At 39.3% G+C, this 22499-nt stretch overlaps 1 protein-coding gene across 1 annotated transcript in view; it reads right to left on the reverse strand.

Annotated features, from left to right (window-relative positions):
* Positions 1-22499, reverse strand: part of FAT3 (FAT atypical cadherin 3) — a 368576-nt gene that overhangs the window by 95596 nt on the left and 250481 nt on the right. The window contains exons 5-7 of the mRNA XM_009286273.1: positions 14509-14823; positions 12345-12555; positions 2472-2611 (exon numbers count right to left, since the gene is read on the reverse strand). Coding sequence (XP_009284548.1) covers positions 2472-2611; positions 12345-12555; positions 14509-14823 — 666 coding nt within the window. The remainder of the gene's footprint in view (positions 1-2471; positions 2612-12344; positions 12556-14508; positions 14824-22499) is intronic.

Raw genomic sequence — 22499 nt, forward strand, 5'->3', positions numbered from 1 at the left:
ATCAACACTCCCGCCCAGCTTGGTGTCATCTGCAAACTTACTGAGGGTGCACTCAATCCCCTCATCCAGATCATCAATAAAGATATTAAACAAGACCGGCCCCAGTACTGAGCCCTGGGGAACACCGCTCGTGACCGGCCGCCAACTGGATTGAACTCCATTCACCAAATTACTATTTTATTACTATTTTATTACTATTTATTACAAATTAATTTTTGACTCTTTCTATGACATATTTTACTTAACCTATCAGTTTGATTTTTTATTATTGTTCTAAAAGGGAATAAAGATGAATAAGGTTACCAAAGGGTCCAAAGTACAGTCAAAAATACAGTATGAAAGTTTTGTAAAAGGGAGAGATAATTAGGCAGGCCATAATTCTGGCAGCTTTGAGATAATGATGACATTTGAAATCTCTGTTGTGAAGAGCAAAAGAAACACATTCTCAGTTGTTGTCCGGGCCACAATTAAATACTTAAACAGTATCCACATGGAGAGAAGGAGGAAAGAAGGGCCTGTACCCACCGATGATTATCTAATGCTATACTATTGCAATCTTAAATGACTATCTTACGTTTTTAAATAGGTCATATTACTGTTACAAAGAATGCTCAGGCTTCTTTTAGAATGCAACAGCTTTACTGAAATATGGTTATACCATATGTTTTAATTAAAAATGTAGGGTTTTCATCAAAATCAGTTTTGAGGACTGTCATAGGGGTCAATTTATTAAATCATAAGCAGCAAAAACAATAAACATAATATCTGTAAGAAGAGAAATTGCTTGTATCCAGCATGTTTGAAATTCCCTGTGCTTTTTAATATTTGTTTGGCTGAAATGTTTACAAGGAAAAAAATGTCATGTTAAGGATTCAACAACACAGTTCTGAAATGTGGACCGAGAGTGTCGCCAAGATTAAAAAACAAAGCAAAACAAAAAACTGCTCAAGGGCTGAAGAAAATGCCTTACGGAAAGGGTACGTAAGGAGGTCAGTCATTCTCCTTCGCTTGTCTACCAGAAGACTGGGAGGTGAATTGACTTCCTGGGGAGAAAATACTGTTTTTTAAAGAGCTCTTTAATCGAGCAGAGAAAGGCATAACAGGGAATATAGGCCAGATATAATCAAGTTAAAAATAAGGGATGTTTTTAGCAGAGATGCAATGAATTACTGAAACTAACAGGGAAAATAGCAGATTTCCTACCACCTAACTTACTATCAACTGATGTTTTCTTATCAAGAGTGGACTATCAAGAGAAATTATCAGATAGGATACTTAGAGATTTTAGGGCTGGTTATAAACAGGAATTCAGATTAGAGAAAGCACTCGGCGATTTAACAGTCTCTTAGGAAAGTTGGTGTTGTGACTCAGTGAATACAGATTTACATCTGAACCATTTGAGCAAAAAGGCAAGGTAAAACAGAAGCATCTGCGTGTGCATGCATACATGTAAATATAAAAAATGTTCAGGCCTTCCTTCTGCATTATAAAGAAGCAAATAACATCAAAAACCTATTTTTTTCATTTCCTCTATAAACCACATTTAATCCAGGTTTTGAGGCTGCTCACAGGTGTCCTCTACCAGTATGCATTTTTCCCTACGTGTCAAATAATATTCAGACTAGAGGCACACTTTACACTTGGGCAGTAATTCAGCTGTAGGATTTCAGGCCCTAGCTAATCCATACCCCACAGCTCCACCTCCTATTAAAGGATTTTGCTCTTTGAAGTCTCCCTGGTGCCACCTGTCCCAGTGGCATGACCCTGACCATGTCCCAACTTGAAACTGGTTCCCACCAAACAGATATCCAGGCTCTGCATCAGGATCTCTCCAACAAGGATGTGTCGGAGCCAGCATTATCCCAGACCTTCACGTTTATCTGACCTGACTTTTTAATTGCTGAAAGGCACTGACCCTGATAAGCAAGTCTGGTTTTAAAGGGTTCACTGGGGCTGTTCCCCAGAAGACAATGTAATCGCAGGCAGCGACACTAAAGGAGAGATCCTTTGAATTTTAAGTTTCCCCTCTGAACAATTTCTTCTCTGAACAATTGATCCTGTGTCCCACATTTGGGTCTTGGGAGGATGAGAGGTATAAACTCCATTTAATATGATCAATAGCAATATTCCCCAACACTACAGAAGCACTATTGTATTTTGAACCATTACGGGGCGATACAATTGTCAAAATCTAAGCTTTGCTGCCTGTGATAGGGACTCTCTCAGCTGGAGGAAGGCAAATTACTTTCGTGTGAGCACGAAGAGGACAAAAGGAGAAATACCGCTTTGAAACATTCAACAGCCGATTCTTTACAACCAGATGGAAAGGCTCTGAAAAATGTCCCCTCCATTAGTTAACAGTGGTCTCAAAGGATGAGGTTTTATTTGAATGGCAAAATTATTAATTTTTATAGCATATACATTCCACTAATAAATTAAAAACTTGCCAAGAAAGGAATGTGATATTCTACCTGAGTCGTGGCAATGTTTGTTCCATCGGTGACCTCCACAGTCATATTATATATTGACCTCTGCTCTGCATCCAAGGGCTTTGCAATGACAATAGTGCCCACTCCCTTCTCCGCGTCGAAAGAACTATCGTAATTCCCTCCTAATTGTTGCACAAAAATACAATTAAATTAGCCATCTCTGGAAAATGTCCATTGAAAATGTTCCTAGAAGTGGGCATATCTGTTTACTGGCATCCATCTTAACGGTTTGCCTTAGCATACACAGTACATCTACTGATACTTCTTTGTTCATAACTCATTTATATTTCAAAGCACAGTTTGTATATTGGAAAGCAGATATAATTAAAATGCACTGCAAGAAAAAAAATCTAGCAGTATATTTAAGTGAACCATAACTGAGTCTATAAAAAGAATCAAATGGCTATAAGCCCATAAGATGTGTGCCCTTGTAGTTTGGATAATGAACAAGCACAATTATCTTTTTGTATAAAAATCATTTAAAGAGGGTTTTATTCTGCAAATTTTATTTTCAGGAAATTCTCACTGATGCTCGTGGGTGCAAAGACTGTCAACTGAGTCTTTAAAAATTACAATTATAATCAATTTAAAAAATGCAAATAGAGATTTGTTATGTTAATTTCAAGGACAATGATAATTACTGGCAGCAAAGGTCAAATTCTACCAGTCTTTTAGGAATTATTTAAATAGATCTGACAGGATACACATCATAAATTCCTTTCCATTAAAAAAAACCTCACAAAGCACTGTTCTGAAACTAATATCCCTTATCCTGTCACACAGTGAATGATGCAGCAGTATAGAGATTTGTTATGTTAATTTCAAGGACAATGATAATTACTGGCAGCAAAGGTCAAATTCTACCAGTCTTTTAGGAATTATTTAAATAGATCTGACAGGATACACATCATAAATTCCTTTCCATTAAAAAAAACCTCACAAAGCACTGTTCTGAAACTAATATCCCTTATCCTGTCACACAGTGAATGATGCAGCAGTGGGAAAACCCTCCTGAGTCTCAGGTGAAAAAAAAAAGGAAAAAGAAAAAAAAATCTATTAAAAAGTAAGAGAGAGCCATAAATAATGTGAGATTAAAGGGTTACAGGATTTCTCAGCCACAGCTATAGTTTATAGATTAGAACCACTTGTTATGTTCAAAAGTAAAGCACACACTCCCTGCTGCTAAGCTGCTTCTTACTCACTCATCTATAAAGTGGAATTTATTACGAGTTGAGTCTGAAATTTTTGGAGGCTGGGGACAGGGAGAGGTGGAACACAACACTGCTGACAAACTAACTCTGAAGGTATATTCATCACACAGCAAAGCAATGCCACTAGCTACAGTCTCTGACAACCCAGTTCTACAAAGCAGAAAAGGCTTTCAAATCCCAAAATCTTACACAAAACTTGTGTAAGAGCTGCTCAGACCTCTTGGGATTAGATCCACAGGTAGAAAAACATCCATTCCATTGACTTAGCTCTCATGCAATATATATAGAGAGATATATATTTGAATGGCTGATGTATTATCACAAAATGGCTCTCATTTTAGGGCTGGGGACAGAGAAGCAAAGGGGACAGTCTTCCTTGCTCTACCATCAAGTCTTGCACCTGCATGGTTTGCTGACCAACAACCGGCATTATTCTCAGAAACAGTCATGCATTTAGTGAGAGGAAAAAGGTTTTGACGTTCCAAGAAGTTGAAGATTAGGAGGAATTGGTGAAATCACAGCCCCTGAATTCCTTAACGTGAAGAAACCCTCGCTTCTCTCTACCTCTTGCACAGGCTATTGCAAAGAAAGTGTAAGCTAGAAGAAGCACTGCTCTGTCCATATCTGCCTTGGAGGCCATTCAAGGAGGGGGAGAAGAAAGGGAGAGGAGGGATGAGAGTGCAGGTGATCTACACAAAGAAAAGGCAGAATTGGTGAACTTCTGCCCACTGAAATGATCAAAACGTAGTCGTTTCAGACATACCATCAGACTTCCCTATGCTGAATATATGTATATACATGTATATAGCTCTGAGCCTAATAGATGAAGTTGTGGTTCTCCAGGAAAACACTGACACTGGATCTGCTGTGATTTATGGTGGATAGAAACATTGCTTATTCCCTAACCTCCTTCTGCAAGCCCAAATTGCATATTTTTCTAAATTGATATATATATATTTAATACTATTTGATGCTAGGAAAAAACCCCCATAATTGTCCTTGACATTTAAGCAATACCAAGGTATTTGGACATTGATCATCTCTTCAGTGTTTTGTTTTGGTTTGGTTTGGTTTTTTAAAGTTATTCTGGAAGAAAAAGATGCTGTCTCCCAATTAATGTTTTAAATTGATTTACTTGAGAAAAATCAAACCATGAAAACCAACTCTGAAGAAAAGCTTCCTTTGAAGAAGAGAGTTTGAGATTCTTGCAAGGAAATCTCTGCTGAAATGAAGCTAGCCTTGGGACAGTAGGCACTTTACAAAAAGAATGTTTCATACTGATAACCATGAAAACAAAATGAAAGCCTGTACTTCAAGGTGCTTAATAACCATCTTAACGAGCAATCAAAAATTATATGCTATCAACTGGCATACACTTCCAAAGAAACCCTGCCTTTAAAACTTCCAAGAAGTAAAATGGAAGGATTAGCAATAAATGTTTTAAATGCCTTTCCTCTGTTGGCTTAGAGCTGGGTTTGCAGGGCACTACACAGTGTATTGCAAATACATCAACTTCTTCAAGCCATTTTCATTAAGTGCAGTATATTCTTCCCCTAAAATAAGAACTGAATCCACCATATGAGCTTTTTATATGCTATTCACATCTTCCAAAATGGTCTAGTGACAAACAAATAAATCTTGGTTACCAGCCACCCCACTCTAGCCTATACTTGTAACTAACCAGACAATGCACTTTATTTCACATTGATTAATTTTCTATTAAACAAAGCAGAAGCTACATCAAACACTGAGACAGAGATGGATCAGAGAACATCCTGCTGTGAGATTTGTGATTATAATCTCTTTTGGAGTGAAATACTGATTTATTCCTGATTCAGTCTGGTACATTTTAACAGACCATGGTCAGCTGTTGACAATGAAGATCCACTCAGATGGCTGAACTTCTGGGAATATTGCTTGAGATATTGAGTCCTGCCTCTCATCTGGAGTACTAGAGGTGGTCTGGAAATGCTTTGTATGGCTCCTCAGCCTTCATATACCCTCAAAACAGCTCCTCATGATGAATGCTTCTGAAGTTGCACTTAAGCACTGAAGAATAATTAATGAATTAGGTATAAATGCTAAACTGTAAGAGCTTTATAGACATGTTAAGTCCATGCAAGGCCTACTATGAAGCACCCAACAGAATTATCTTTGAAAGATGGGTGTTGAAGGGGTATGAAGAGGGAGAGAGAGAGAGTTGTGTAAAAACAAACAGGACTTTTCTTTTAAAAACTCCTGCAGTTGAACTATTCTGGGAACCCCACGTGAAACCACTTCCTTCTAAAGGTGCTCATGTTGAGGTCAGAGGGCTGAGCCCGTAGGAGGTGACAGCTGAGAAGGTGTCAGCTTCACACATTTCTGGGGTACTTGAGGCCGGTTTTTGAAAGTTTGCCATGTAACTACCAACCTTTTTGAAGCGAGCTCATCTGCAGTGCTGTAAGCTCCTGCAGTATCAGTTTTACCAATGTTACTATCAGCCATTTAACATTTTCTTTGATCACAATCTTAGGATGAAAGGGGGTTAAGGATGATGAAATTTTGTTCAGCTGCTCAGTTTTATTCATGTGAATTTTTATTACTTATTCCATTTTCCAACATATGGCACATGCTTTCCTTTTTATTGTCTACTAAAACCTGCTTTCAGATACAAGATATGTAGAAGCTGTCTTTGCTAATGTGCTTGCAATTGCATTAGGAAAGAAATATTTCAAATGAAGATAATACATTGTAAGTTCCTCGGGCACTTTGGGAAAATCAACAATAAAGAAGGTAAGTTGATTGAACTGGCAAGTTGGCTAGACAGGTTGTCCCGAGAAAGCATTTTAACACTGAATGACCTCAGAGAGATGTGGATTAGCTGTGTTTGTAATACCATTGCAGGCTAAGATGTAACGCTGATACAACTTCAATACAGATTAAAGACTTCCCTTAAAATAGTCTGATTAAACTGAAGCACTTAGAGTGGGATTTCAAAGGCCACATCTACTTGAATGCCATCTTTGGATGAGAAGACTTACCATGTTGGGATGATATAAATTCATCCAGAAAGTGCTTTTTCTCTCTAATTGACTGTTAAGACACCTAGCACAGAGTTATGTCTACACTTTGGACACCTAAAGTTAATTGAGATGATTTCCACCTTACTTTCTTGAGATTGCTATTAATGCTCTTGCATAAGCCCTGGAAGCATTATATTTCTACAGCTAGGAATTTTTTAATGTTATCTGAAAGCATGTTATAGTTTATATAGGATTTCCTGATATAACTCTAGCCAATTCCAGCTGTTATCAAACTCAGGAACAGCTGTAGAAACAGCCCCTGGTACAAAAGATCTTATTAGTTGGCCCTCACTACAGCTTTGTGAGACCCTTCTAGCACAGCCCTAATTTTCAGTTTAACAGATGGCATAGTATGGTCAAGAAGGAGATCTCAGGAAATTGAACCGAGACACCTCTGAGCCAACAGACTATAGGTTGTGTTCTTGGTACAGAGTAGCCTCGGTTACATGTTCTGGCTGAATCTGGAATGTTACCTTGGTTCTTAGCTTGTTTCTTGGCTTCATAGTCACTATGAACATATTTTTCTTCTGACAAAATTCTTCTATGCTTTGGAAAGAATGAATTTTCCTTTTAATAAAAAAGTTTAAAAAAAAAAAGGCACTGAACCTTACGTGACTAACGGTAGCGGATCTTCTGATGTACAGCTTACCACTCATTTGGTGCAATGGACAGGTCAAGGAAAACTTCCTGAACTGTTAAAAGGGGTTTCTAGAGGTCAGCTGGAGAATTTGCCTAAAGCAAGATACAACACAGATCTGGCATTCCCACAGAATGTGGGTTCTGCAACTCTGTCCCTTTTGAATTCCAGTGTGGTTTTGTTTTTTTTTTTCCCCCAAACATATTCTGCTTGTATTTTGATTATTGCACTTGCTGCAAGCAATGAAGCTTTTTTTGTAGTTCTTTTCCTAGATGGGGTTCCTTTCTGGGAAGACACCGAGCCTCCCTATGTTCCTATCAGCTGCTGATACACAGTTTAAGACAGGACTATGCTGCTGTGAGAAACCATTTTCTCCTCCGAGAAGAAAACATGTCAGCAAACCTGGAGGACTTGTAGGCAAATGAGTCCGACGTGAGGGCCTTTCTCCCTCTTTTCCAGTGGACTGATCCAGAAGAGTGGGATTGAATATACACCTCAGAAATATCTGATGACTGGGGAGAATCAGACTTGTCAGTCTTAGATGTAAACATGGATCATGCTGAACTCTGGAGGACATCCCCAAATCAAATACAGCTAAAACCTGACAAGAGTCTTCCTTCACTGGTAGATAGCAAAGAGCATACATGCTCCACGTCCAAACTTAATAAGGCCAGGATATATTGAGATCTTCACACAAGTCTCATATGGCCTACCATGCCATGATGGATGAGTGGAGAAGAGAAATACGAGATGACCTAATTTAGAGAACAGTCCTCTAAAACACATTTTCTCAGGGAAGAGAGGATTCTTACTTGTCTTGCCCCAAAGTAAACTTACACCACCAAAGACAGTGATGATAAATTGGGCCAATTGCTACAATTCTCACATTGCTCAGAGCAGAGAATCAGAGGAAAATGCAGAAAGCTAATCCACCCTGAAACTCAAGGATGAGTCTGAAGTACCTCTAGGATTTTCAGAAAAGCAGCACAGCCAACATTTCCAATTTTTCTGTTTTCAAAAATGATGAAATAAACTTAGCGACTGCCTCAAGAAACACAAATTCAACTACAGACTGTTGTTAATCATAACGTAATAAATATTAGTAACATAACATGCAAATATTTATTCTCTTATGTCCTCTATCATGCTACAAGAAGAAAATAATGCAGACTGAATTTTCAGATAAAACTATTGTAAGGAGAGTCAAAGCCTTGGGTTTGCTGCTAAGAAGCTGAAGGTAAGGGCATAAAAAGCAGAAAAAAAATCAGAAAGGTATTTTAGCTAGTTCTCAGAGAAGATAATTCAAAGGAGGCTAGGGAGCTACGTGTTTTTGACATTAACGAAAATTTGCAGCACTGTGAAATAAATGGACAATTAATGAAAATTAATAGATCTTAAAATTATTGCCATTTAAGCACCCTTGATAAAAAGTTCTGATGTGCTTTTAAAGTTTGGCTGCTCTTATAAAGGCATAGGCTGGGGGGAAAAGGAAAGATAGAGGGAGGCCTGTTTGGAGAATCAGAGAGATGTTGTGCAACATGCTACTTAAGCAAAAACTAGCACCATGCAGCTTAGCTCCAGTATCAAAGTAGTCATCACACCATTCCCACCACTTACAAAGGAAGAGACAGAGAGGGCTCAATTTACCTGGGAGAAATAAAGATCTCTGACTTATTTTGGAGCTCCCATTGAAAAATAGTTTCTCATAAATGGCTGAAGAATTTTAACACAACTGAAACAACCTACATTCATGACTTTCACATTGTGGGATCTGCATGAACTGAGAAAGGCGTTGAATGCAGTCTGAAAACAGAAACCAGGTACGACATCTCAACCATTCCCAATTAAACAAACAAAGAAAAAAACAGGCAAGCATCCTGTCCCTCTCTAGTCCATGGGGGGAAAATGATTTCCCTGCCTGCAAGGCACCTTCCTATCTTGGAGCTGATTAACTCAAGAACTTAAACAGTTATTTAAAGTGTATATAATTTAGGTGCAAATTAGATGCTGAAGTTAGGCAGACAGAATACTACATAGCCAAACTTCATCTGCCCTCCCTCCTCTTTTTTTAGCTGGGAGAAAGTGCATGTTATGAATTAAAAAAGAGGTCCTCTGGAATTCCAATGTCCATTTAGTTTGAAAAGGTCATAAACATAAAGGTCAAGCTGCAAACTCTGTATTAAACCATGCCTCTACATAAGCCTTCAGGGCTTTTGTTGACATTACTGTGAACTGTGCACGGAGGTCCAAAATCACAAAATACCAGATGGAGCAGGATCAGGTCTACGTTTTTCAGCAGCACAGAAACCGTCTCTTGCATCAGCAGTCCCATACAGCTTTCCATACACGACAACTAACTTCTACTAATAACCCCTGTCTTTCATTGGGCTTTTCAGCACTAAACCTTAATGTTCTCCCAAAAGGAAAGTATCAACATCTTTTTTTTCCCACATGATGATATTGAGGAACAAGGAGAAAGAGTGGTTTTTATACTGACACTGACTAAAGGCAGCAAGATAATCTAAATATACAGTACTCTGCCTATAAACCTCTTGGGGTACATTTTGTCTTTGCATGTTGTATGCAGAACATCTGGAACAACAGGGTCTTCTGCATGCCCAGGATTGTTGGCTATTCCTATTGCAGAAATAAGTGCTGTTGCTAGTGCTATTATTTATAACAGTAGTCATATTTAACGACAACATTCATATGGTAACAGTACTGAACTGAATGGTCAGGGTCACTGATTTCTCATTAAGTCTAGGGAAACTGTCTCCATGACCCTCTGCAGTGACACAGCATCTTGCAGCAGCAGGAGCTACAGCCTATAGGCTAACCATTAGGGTTGTTTAAATAGCAAAAATCTTCTTCTAAACTATTTGAACTATTTTATCCATAAAGGTCACATTAAATGACAAATTAAAGGCTTAAATTTCATAATACTCTCCCCATCATCTCTGTTTGGTAGGCAAAAAATGAAGTATTATTATAAGGTGTTGCTAGATTGCAAGTGACTCTAATAATGTAAAAGAATGCAGCGGAAGAGTGGGGGCTTCTCTCAGTGCTTAACACAGGCAGCATTTTAATGAGAGTCAGTGAATTTGCCAAGGAAAGGACCAAAAGGCTGCAAAAGGCAGAGGAGGCCAGCAAAAGGTTCAAATGGGAAGAAGTGTCAATAACATCAATAAAGATGGATTTCTCCTGGGAGGAAAGTTAGGGTCAGTGAGGAAGAGAAAGGGAATGTAAACATTAGCTAATAAATTGCATGTAGCATACTGAAACAACCAAGGGAATGGGAAGAAAACCATAGGAAACATATGCTGTTCTTCCCCAGGGGCTATCAGGAACCCTAGAACATGATAATAGCTTTGGGTTTAATTTTAATGTGGTTGGCACATCAGAAACCATGCTACAAATTCAAAGAGGAAATGTTGCTGCTTCTGTCTTTCATCCGCACAAATTGGCAATAAAAGGTGGATGAAAACAACTCTGACAGACCCTTTCTCTTGTGGTCCTTGTCCTTCCTGTTGGCTAAACCCATCCGCAAATAGCTATGCTGAAATGAGAGCCAGGCTCAATCCCTGTAAATAAAGACTGCTGATGCACCCTTTCCACTAAGTCTGGAGCAAAGGCTTTTTGTTTCTCTAATCTTTCATATAGTATTTGCTTTATAACCCTCAATTTAAATAACACCACTTTGTGCAGACACAGTGTTTTACATCCAAAGGTATACAAACATTATGTACAAGTATCTGCAAATACTAAGTAGCACAGTAACTTTGCAGGGTCGTTGCGCTGCTGGGGAAAGCCTCATTTTGGAGATGTTAAATGAGTTATTTTAAATAACGTAACTGAGTCAGCTGCAGAAGCAGGAAAGCAATGCTTAGGAACATTGATTCCTGTTTCTCCACTGCAACCAAGTGAGACGCTCTACTCCCTGTCTTTTTGGCAGCTACATCCTTAGCTGCATTTCGCTGCAATTTTAAGACCATTACTTCTATGGCTTCTCCTTCTCTTTGCTAAGGACATTTCTCCCTCCCTATTTTTATAAGCAATTTTATGTAAGGCAATTTTGTGGTTGAAATCTCACATCAAAACACATTTCTCTTTTTCAGCTTGCATTCACGACAAACTTTTGGTGGCTCCATTTGTAACCCATATGTTGATGCATCCCATTCTGTTTCACAGTTAAATGGATGGCACTGGACTGTGAAAAGTTTGAATTAATTATTTTTGATAAACTGTGGAAAATCCGTGAATAAAATGATAATAATTGGACACAAATACGGTAAAAGCTGTCATAGAAAGAAACGCAGCACATCCATGTGTCGCATCGCATCCTGTCACAGGCACTTATGAAAGATGTAATATAAATTGTCTCAAAGAACTTGCAAAAATAAAAGGCAGCCTGGATAGTTGTATTTTAGCAAATGTGTTTGCACTAAGGGTACCTTCTGTTGAACAGTTCTGCCCACAAGCTGTCTGTAGAATATAGAACATCTCTCGAGCATGCTTGCCACCTTGAAGCAGGGCAGTCGGAAGCAGAAAAAAAAGAACAGAATGCAGAAAAAAAGGTGAAGAAAGAGAGAAATGAGGGACAGCAAGTCTAAGTACCATAAATACATTTAGAAATGAGATTAGCAAAGTATGACAATAGAATTTAAATGACAGACAACATTAAGATTGCAGTAAATAACATAGTATGAAAAAAAACAATTCAGCCATACAGCGCTTTTTTTTCAGCTTAGCTAAGGAGTCATAACAAAAGCAGGAATATTAATATTATTGTTATCGCTATATTAAAATAGCATTTTCATTTCAGCATTACAAAAGTGGGTTTAATTTGGGGGGGACAGTTCACGGTTAGTTTTCTTGCTCTCAAACCCACACATCCATATGTTTTGCTTCTGAAGCTTCCTCCTTATGCCACTGGCTCCCAACTTACCGACAATATCAAACCAGAGAGGAATGTTGGATGGCTGCACAGAGACCACCCCAACGATTTCTGTCACTTTATCGCTTTCCATGACGGTGAAGTTGTAAAAGGGTTCATCGAAAGTCAGGGGCACGGGTGAGGGCGCAGGCTTTTTTATCCACTCAATATGAAGGCGTGCAGTTGAAGATTTTTGGGGCCGGCCATTGTCCACCGCTTTTATCTGGCAGGTACAAAGAAAAGAGGACTCAGACTGAGCATCCCAGCTCGGCAGTTCAGACCTAATTCTATCGCATGACGGTGACTGCTTGGAAAAAGGCCTTTGTAATCCTTTATGTAAAATCCCATGGAAAAAAGAGGAAGATAAGCACTTATTTCTCAGTTCCCATTTTTTTCCATTACACTTTGACTTTTCACTGAAAAGGTTGATTTTAAACTGCAATGTTTTGTTTTAGAAATGTTGGTGTGAGGCCTCCTGGAGATGCAATTCAAGTGCTCCCCACACAGATCCTCCTCTCCAGAACCAGCTTGCCTCTCCGATTTCATCTTCCACCCAGTTCCCTCTTGCAGCAAAGCTGGGAGCATCATAATGAGCCTGTGGGATGTCGTGCACTTGTGAAACATGCTCACCCAGACCATGTTTGATTGCTTTTAAATGACATCTGTATTGCAGATAAGACTGGTATTCCTTATATTGCCTTCTTCAGGATCTTTAATTGAGTTCAATAAGTTTCAGATCATTTCCCCCGTTCTCCAAAACAAATATAATTTAAAATGTTGCCGTATTTATTTTCCTTGCTTTCTGCTCTCTGTTGTGTTCATTAAGAGTTGCCCAGCTTGGTGTTTATTCTTTTTATTATAATGTCCTCTAGAGGGATGGCTAGACTTGATATTTGCCTGGCATGCTTTATGGTTTTAGCACAGCAAAGACAAGGTGAGCAGCAACAAACATTGGGCTTAAGGAAAGGGAGAATGTAGGTTACAAAATGGATGCTTTGGTGAATAACATCAATGTCAATCAAAGGGTTTTTCTTTTAAAACTAAAGGAAATGTTTCTGGCTATATAGGACCACTGGTGTAAATATGCTGTTACTATGCCTGTTAAAAATGGGAAATATTTTCCTGAAATACCATACCCTATTTCCTTCTCTGGAAATGTGTTAAGTGGGTGTGGTGCTAACACTCGCCATCCTGCTCCGTTCAAGGTGGGCAGGCCCTTGGTGAAAAGATGCTGAGGGTGTGATGAGCAGTTTCAAGGTAGAAAACCTTCAGCTGTTGCATTATAATAAGGGCCAGATCCCAGACATAACTTCCAGCTCTGCGCAGGGAAAGGCACTCACTCACCCAAAGGGTGTTCTACTCTGATTACTAGGTATTTCTCAATATTTTGATATTTGTTCATTTTCCTATCACAGTTTCCAACCCTATGAAGGTATCCCAACTGTTACTGTAAGTGACATTGCTTCCTTTACTATGGAAACCTCTGACCATGGACCTCTGACAATTTTTTGTCAACTCCTTAACTACAACTTGTTGGCTTATTGCTGTAGATGAAGAGTGCACATTCAAGTCTTATATTGCTTTATATCAACACCATCACCTTGTATTCTTTCTTTCTTTGACCTCGTCTATATGGTTTGAGTTCTGGCAGAAGTATTTTGGCTGAGATTTCTTTTAACTGAAATTGCTGCCATACTTACACTCTTTAATGTGGTGAGAAAGGTACTACAACATAGAGTACACAGTAGTCCTCCTCCCTGAAGCCACCTAACTTGGACAGTATAAAGACCTTTCCATGAGGGCAAGCAATTGTGTCCACACAAAAGGTGAATAACCATTCGTAGCTGTATCTGCCCAGTTCCACATGATACAACTTTGTGAGCAGACAAGCCCTTGGTCTTCATTTCTGTGTATTCAAGGGAACAACCTACGCCAACAATTTGCAAGTTGACTGAACAGTCTGAGAATAGTTCACTATGTGCAATGGCATGAACGCTCTCTCAGACTCCATTTTTTGGCAGTAGTTGTATGTGAATACTAGATTTCTTAATACAGTCAGATCTTACATATAGGTCATACATTAAACAGTCATATATCACTCTTTATACAAGAGGGCCTACTTCTAAAAAAAAGTCGGTCAAATCATGGGTTTGTATGTCGATGAAAGAGCACTTACTGTTAAGATGTCATAACTCCCCGCTGTGAACTGCTTTCTGGAAGAAACCATCCCTGTTTTGGGATCAATAAAAAATTTCCCATCATCATTTCCATCTACAATGCTGTATGAGATTTCTGCATTAGGACCTTCGTCTTTGTCAAAAGCAAAAGCTCTGTAGATAGGCTCTCCTCTTTTCTTACGGTCCCTTTCTGGCAGCTTGATCTGATAGACTTTCTCTGGAAACTGAGGTTTGTTATCATTCTCATCCAGAACCTGGACCACCACCCAAACGGAGGACTGCTTGGGAGTTGCGCCCCCATCTGAGACGGTTACCTGAAAAATAACAGCAGTATAGGTTATTCTGCATAGGTACAGTGGGACCTCATAAATTGGAAAAAAACATAAAACGTAAGGGAACACCCCTTCCTCCCCAAACCTAACATGCAGTTTACAAAATCTTCTGTGTACAGAAGACAAATACGCCCACAATAACAAATAAAGGAATCGGGAAGATTTTTTTACTTTTGAGATGAACCTGGAACGGGGAACCTGCAGACTAGGAATCTATTTCTCAAAACATAAAATCCTTTTATCTCAAATTCTGCAAGTTTATCTCAGAAGAGAGAACTGGAATTAACCCATTAAGCAGGATCCCTGCTTTTTTGCAAACATATTTTACAGTTTCTTCAGTCACACAGTGAATTTGAAAGATGCATTTCTTTTTAAATCCTAAAAGAATCTCTGTTAATTTTTTTCTATTAATTTCCCTGCTTTTTTGCAAACATATTTTACAGTTTCTTCAGTCACGCATTGAATTTGAAAGATGCATTTCTTTTTAAATCCTAAAAGAATCTCTGTCACTTTTTTTCTATTAATTATTTGGAATTTCTTAAACAACAAAAGAATTTCTGTCAGTTCTTTTCATTCATTACCTGAGATTTGACAGCTCATTAATTCCAAAACTGCTTTATATGATTTTAAGAGGCACAGAGCGGCAGGTAGCAAAAAATTTCTGCTGCATTGTGTAAAGAGCACACTGTGCTGGCAGAAACTTGTAAGAAATATAATTTTTGGGACAAAAGTAAATTAGTAATTTAGTTGCAACTTAAACAGAATTACTAATAATTTTCAGTCTGAAACACGGTGAAAATGAAATGATTCAAGATCAACAAGCACTCAATAGATTTAATAATATGCCTTCAAAATGCAATCAATATGTTTCAAACTTCTCCGTCAATATTTCGCATTGCATTTTTTAAAGAGAAAGAAATAAGGCAGAAAGTTATTTCTGTTTGCATGAAAGAAGTTCAAATTTCACTTTCAGCTACATATGCTAACATGCCAATTCCCACAGTAGCAATTTTTAATGATAGTGAGCCAAGATATTACATACCCTTCCGTGCTCATACTGATCACTGCACATTGATTGCTTTGCTGGTTAACTCCTCGATGCTTTATTTTTCCTTAAACATTTCTGTGTTCCCTTACAAATCATACAGTCCTGATGGCCAAACCTTAGGCAAAGCAAAATTTTCTGGGAATAATGTCCCTTGCTATTGTCCCCTCCTTGCAACAAGAAATCTAAACTTAGGGTAACCCCAATTTAGTACTGAGATCAGCAGAAAAACCACAACATTTTCTAAGAGAAAGGTGAAAGACCTTTTCCATTTCCCATATTTAACTATACTTTTAAAAACTGATACAGTGGAAAGGAGCGGACTGACAGCCTTAGGGACTGAAACTCCTTATTTACAGAAAAATAAATGGTATGGCAATATATAGCGGCAATGTAAAATCCCCCAAATCAGCCCATAACTCGTTTGGAGAGTGGAGCCTGTCCTCCCAACGACACGGCCTCAGGCCTCTCTCTCCTAAGACTGTCACCAGGGTTGGCAATTAGCACTCATTGGGATTGCCGCCTTGTGATGGGGATGACTGTCTGCTGAGAGCCGGGCAGGGACCATCCCCATCCTGCAAAGCCACCAACGCACCATCTGTCAGTCACCGGCGAGGGGGTGCGGGGAGAGGACCCACAGCTCATTACCAGTGTACTCAGCCATCCAGTTCCCACTCGCTACACTTTCCAAAATAGCATTTATAACGCCAAAAGGCTGCACACATGGCTGCGAATCTGCCTTTCCACCCGGTGAAAGCGACACCGCCGGGGAGCTCAGCCTCTCCACTCCACCGCTCCGGGAGAATGTCAGAGTTTCTGCAGCAAACAAAAGGCCAATTCTGCCAATATCCCCCTCCTCCCATCACAGACTTTCAGCAATAAATAACTTTTGCCCCACTTAGAGGCTGACCCCCTCTATTTCTGTTTTGCTCTGGTGCAAGTGGCCAAGCTCTCGGCAAGAGCACAGGTTAACAAAGAAAATACTTTTTCGGGATTTCTGCTGACTCCACAGATGAAATAATTGATGCCAGGCAGTACAGGTTGTAGTGCACAGAAACAAACTGAGACACATTTATTTAAATGCTGGTCAAAAATACCAACAAAATGCTTTTTTTGGGGGTCGTGCTCTTAATGCACAGAAAATACTAGCAAGATTCAGGAAACTCTTGTTTTCTGAACAGAACACGACTGAACTTTAAAAAAAAAGAGACATTTCCCTCAAGCTTCTAGCAATCATCTACAAAAAAGGTGGGGGGACGGAGAAAAAGGTTACAAATAAAAACAGTAATAAAATCTCTGAAAACCACAGTGGTATAAACAGTCAAGCCACTATGATGAAAAACCTACTTAAGCCAAGAGACTGCTCAAGAAATGAAGCCATCCTCCTGTCTTACCAATACACCGTCTCACAGTTTGTTAGGTTATTGCTGAAATCCTGACGAACGTGGCGCATGCAGTAAATACATGCATGCATTTGTTTGTTTTTGTAAGCCCAAACTTGTGGGAAATCCATTCCATAACAGAAAAGTTGCACTGAAAATATTTTCCGACAGCTAATTGAAAATAGCAATGCCTATAACATGAAATGTCAGCTAATTAACAGAAATTAACACAGAAGGCCTGAAGTTAGTCAATTCTACTCTGTCTAAAACTTTACGTCCCCAGAGAGGAAAATGTTATGTACCAGCTAAGCCTTTTTCTCTGGGTGACACTCAAAACTTTTCAAAATGACAGGTTCCAGCTCTGCTCGAAAAGCTCTGAGTGCCAGACACAGGAGCTGAAGTGTGAGTTAAAGCTCTCTCTTTGCAGGCATGTAAATTAATTAATTAAGCTGCCCTCACGCCAGCAATGTGATTATTTCCCTAAGTGTAAATCCGCACCCCGGCTGACCCCTCTTTTCTGCTCCATCAGCCTGACCCCAGCCTGGCTTTTCAGGTTCCAGCTATAAACAGGCTAAAAGAGTTGTAGAAATTTCCTCTGCCCCTACAGAAAATAACCACGACAACACATTAAAACAAAATAACAAATTGCCGCCAGTTCAAAATTGTTCCCAGACAACCTGACACAGTGCAGACACGAAACACAAGGCAACGGGGAGGACCGGAGAGGTCGTTCAGCACACCGCTCTGCAAATATCGTTTCCATCAGGACACTGTATCACACCAGCACTTAGGGGCCCCTCTAACCAAAGCAATTTTGATTCAAACATTACCACAGTTCTCAGCAAAATTCTTAAACAGCTGGAAATTACAGTGAAAAGTAACCGGGGAGGGGAGGGAGGTTGGGATGTTTGTAGGACAAAGATACAAAAGCTAATTCACAGCTGGTATCTCTGGAAATGTGAAAGGCAGATGTGCAAGGCACAGGAGAACTTGCCAGGAGAGAAGATGTAACTCAGGACTAGTGAGGTCCTTTTGTTTAGAAACCTGCAGATGGCATGGTGGGGGAAAAAAAACAGAGAAGAAAGGTGATATAGATGAATGACAAAGAAGACAGTCTCATTATATGCTTGTCAAGATTTGTCATCAAAAACCCAAGATGAGGTGAATCTCACAGTAATCAAGATGGGAAATGGTGATGACCAGAATAAAAGCTTTGCCAGAGGAGATTAGGAATGGCTGCTTGTGCTTTCCTAAATGCTGAACACCTTCTCCAGTCTTTGTGCTGAGTCTGGTATCCAGACATCAATGGGTGCAGACATGCTGCTTCTTGCCCATGTGCAACCTGAGATGGGGCTGGGCAGCTACTATCCCCTCTGCCCTTCTGGTTAGATATTGCTGCTCATGCTGTGTCAACACAGCCTAAACAGGGGATATGACCTCCCAAAGCTGGGATACGGCCATGAAAGCAGCTGAGTTTTTGTGCTGAGCCTGGTATCCAGACATCAATGGGTGCAGACATGCTGCTTCTTGCCCATGTGCAACCTGAGATGGGGCTGGGCAGCTACTATCCCCTCTGCCCTTCTGGTTAGATATTGCTGCTCATGCTGTGTCAACACAGCCTAAACAGGGGATATGACCTCCCAAAGCTGGGATACGGCCATGAAAGCAGCTGAGTTTTGACTCTGACCAACCATACAAAGGGTTGGTCTTCACCAAGGGCGGAATATCTTAAAAGGAATGTGATGACATGTTTAATGGGGTCTGATGGCATCAGACAGCAAGAATAATATGAGCTTTATATACCACTTTCATGGTGAAATCGTAAGCATCACTGCTGTTTTCCCACAACCTACAGACAGTTCCACTACAGTTTTCTTCATAAAATGAGCACTTTCTTTCAGGAATCTGCATTTACCCATTGGCTTTAATGTTTATGACTTTACTGAACCATGTCAGCCAATACACATACAGGTATCGGTTACCTGGAAATGTCTTTGCTAGAGTAACAACATTCACACATCCTTTACAATGCTTCCTTCAGCTGGATGGACCAGGACAACACCTCCTGAAATTCCCTCTACTTATATCAGACATGAATTTTTGGAGAAAAACACACAAACGTATCTCCTTCTGCAGAGTATGACAAATTCAGTATAATAACAGAACTTTCAAAATCCAAGTAAGGCAATTTCCATTTCTTCTGCAGGATCTACTTCAGTAGGTTTGGTCTCTAGACATTAACACTACCTCTCCTACAGGACTGAGAGATACTCTTTCATATTCTTGTTTATGTTCAAGTCCACAGATCAACTACAAAGAGATTTCGATAGCGGTGGACCTTCTCAGTGAAAACCAAGGTCAACACTAACTGTTAACACACAACAGCTGGAATGTTAGATATGAAAATTTCTTCTTTTTATGACCATGGAGAAGGCATGAAGGAGACATCTACTGTGAAAGTATTGGCTAAAACACAGCGTCAGTCTAGCGGACCTCAACGCTGGTGACAAAAATCATTTTGCCTCAAGACAGTCACTCCTCCTATGAATTGGACTGTGACACTTAACTGAAGAAGGTTTAGCTCTTGATTTTTTTCAGAATACGAATGCAACTGTGAGGACCACCCTCCTGAATTAAAAGTACAATATTGAGTCTCATTAACAAAAGCTCATGACTTCCAAGATAATTATTAACTCAGCTGGAGAGAGTAGCTAGCAGGGATCTTACTTCAACAAGTATAACAAGACAATCAGCAGGTGTTTAATGTGAGTTATCAAGCCCCAAGAAGAACGAGAATCTTCTTCCATATCATTTCTTGGCAGGAAGAAGTACTCAGCCTACCCAATTTTTAAGTTAAGAGGAACTGCCACATTACTGTCATTAGCATTGCAAAATGCTGAAGATGTCATATTTGCTTGTTTATTTTTGTTCGTGTGATAACTGCTTAATGCAAAAAGAGCGAGCTGAGATGCCTGCGTCTCATCTGAGGAGCGTGCATAATGAGGTTTTCAGGTAACAGTCTCTCCCTTCCCCCAACCAGAAATGCCAATTTTGCTTCAGAAAACTTTAGAAAAGAGAATCTGGTTGAGTTACTGGAGACAGAAAAATGATCAAAGGGAGCCTGAGAGCTGAGGCATACCCCTGCTGTTAGTGACTAATGGGTTTGTTTCTTCTGCCAATGCGCAAACGAGCTGCAATACCTATTGTAAGAGTCTCTGGAATCCAGCCCAAGTAAGAGAAATAAAAGATTATAAAGGAGAGCTCATTGAGGGATGAATGGAACTTTAAAGTCAAATACACTGAATTACTATCTCTGCCTACTTCAGAGAGTGACTAGATTTGTGGCTAAATTCTTACAAGGAAATATTTTTCTGAAATGCATGATATTACTGAACTATATGTCGGATTATTGCTACAAAATGAAGGCAGCATAGCTCAAAGATATACAGGAGACAAAAAAGGGTACATAAGTTATTTTTTTTTTAGTTCAACACAAATACTGAGTTAGCTGTAACAAACTAGATGCCTTTTCTTTCTAATCCTTTATTTGGCAACTGTGGAAAAGAAGTGGGCACCTGCTTATTTCACTTATCTTAATAGAATGTAGTGCTGTCCCAAAAGACAAATGACTGAAACACTTCTTGTAGGAAAGAATGCCAATCATATCAATATGATCCATCTTTCCTTATTTCCTTTACAATGTGCTAATCTGGGAACTCTTGTTTTCAATCATAAAAAAATTAATACATTCTCTCTGGCCAGCTATGAGAAATAAATAATTTAGAGTATATTTTAAATACAGATTATTACTGACACAAACGCTCTAGGTGGCTGATTAGGAAAGTCAATGGCTTCCAGCCACATTCAAGCTAGAAAACTATGCATAATGGTCTGTTATACCATTTGAGAATTAACGATGACATCAGGTAATTTCAACGCTGTATTGCCAAAAGACAGGAAGGAAGGAAGGAAGGCTTTTTCATTTGGAGTTAAATGCTCCCTACAGTATCTGCAAACCTAAATATTAGAAGAGCGTACTGAAGAAAGTCTTAGAGGCTTCAAATCTTAACTTTTGTCATACTCACAGTACTGAGACAAGTAGATGGTAACCAAATGACCTGGCAGAATGAAGTATCAGAATGGGTGACTTAAAGGTCCAGAAATGCTGCTGCTGCTGCTGCTGCTACTACTACTACTACTACTACTACTACTACTACTGCTACTACTACAACAACATTTATTCTTCGTCATACTTTATTCTACAAGCTTTTGAAAATTGAAACAGTAAACAAGAGACATAAAATCTGAAAAGAAACTTAAGACTTGTATTTTAGCTTTAATAGCAATACAAGAAAGGATCTGCATAGCTCTTGACAGTGACTCTCTAAAAGAAAAATAGTAACTACTACTGCACTACTACAACAACATTTATTCTTCGTCATACTTTATTCTACAAGCTTTTGAAAATTGAAACAGTAAACAAGAGACATAAAATCTGAAAAGAAACTTAAGACTTGTATTTTAGCTTTAATAGCAATACAAGAAAGGATCTGCATAGCTCTTGACAGTGACTCTCTAAAAGAAAAATAGTAATTTTCCATGGGCATTGCTTTTAGACTTCATTACAGTTTGGAGATCCTGGCAACCTTTGTGCATCAGGCTGTATTTATAGTGTTCTTCAATCAATACATGTTAAGATAAGTGCAGAACCAACCATTACTCCATTAAATTCCCAGGACAACAGAGCAGTGTGTCCTATGTTAAAAGAAACTCCTTTAGGCAATCTCAGAAAGTATCTTCCCCTTCTTTTCACTAAGTAAAAAGAAAACTATAGTGCTCAGGAGTGTCAGGCTCATACAGTTTTGCTTTTGACAAACTGTAGATAAAACTTTGCCCAGAAGCGACTCTAAGCCGATCACTTTCCAGAAGTCCACATGTGCCTCCTACTTCCATTGGTGGAGTTAAATACAGAAAATCTTATAGAATCATAGAACAGTTTGGGTTGGAAGGGGCTTTTAAAGGTCATCTAGTCCAACCCCTCCGTCGTGGGCAGGGACATCTTCAACTAGATCAGGTTGCTCAGAGCCCCGTCGAGCCTGACCTTGAATGTTTCCAGGGATGGGGCATCCACCACCTCTCTGGGCAACCTGTGCCAGTGGTTCACCACCCTCAGCGTACAAAATTTCTTCCTTACATCTAGTCTAAATCTACCCCCCTTTAGTTTAAAGCCA

This window comes from Aptenodytes forsteri, unplaced genomic scaffold (genome assembly GCF_000699145.1).
Source record: "Aptenodytes forsteri isolate BGI_AS27 unplaced genomic scaffold, ASM69914v1 Scaffold376, whole genome shotgun sequence".
Lineage (NCBI taxonomy): Eukaryota > Metazoa > Chordata > Aves > Sphenisciformes > Spheniscidae > Aptenodytes > Aptenodytes forsteri.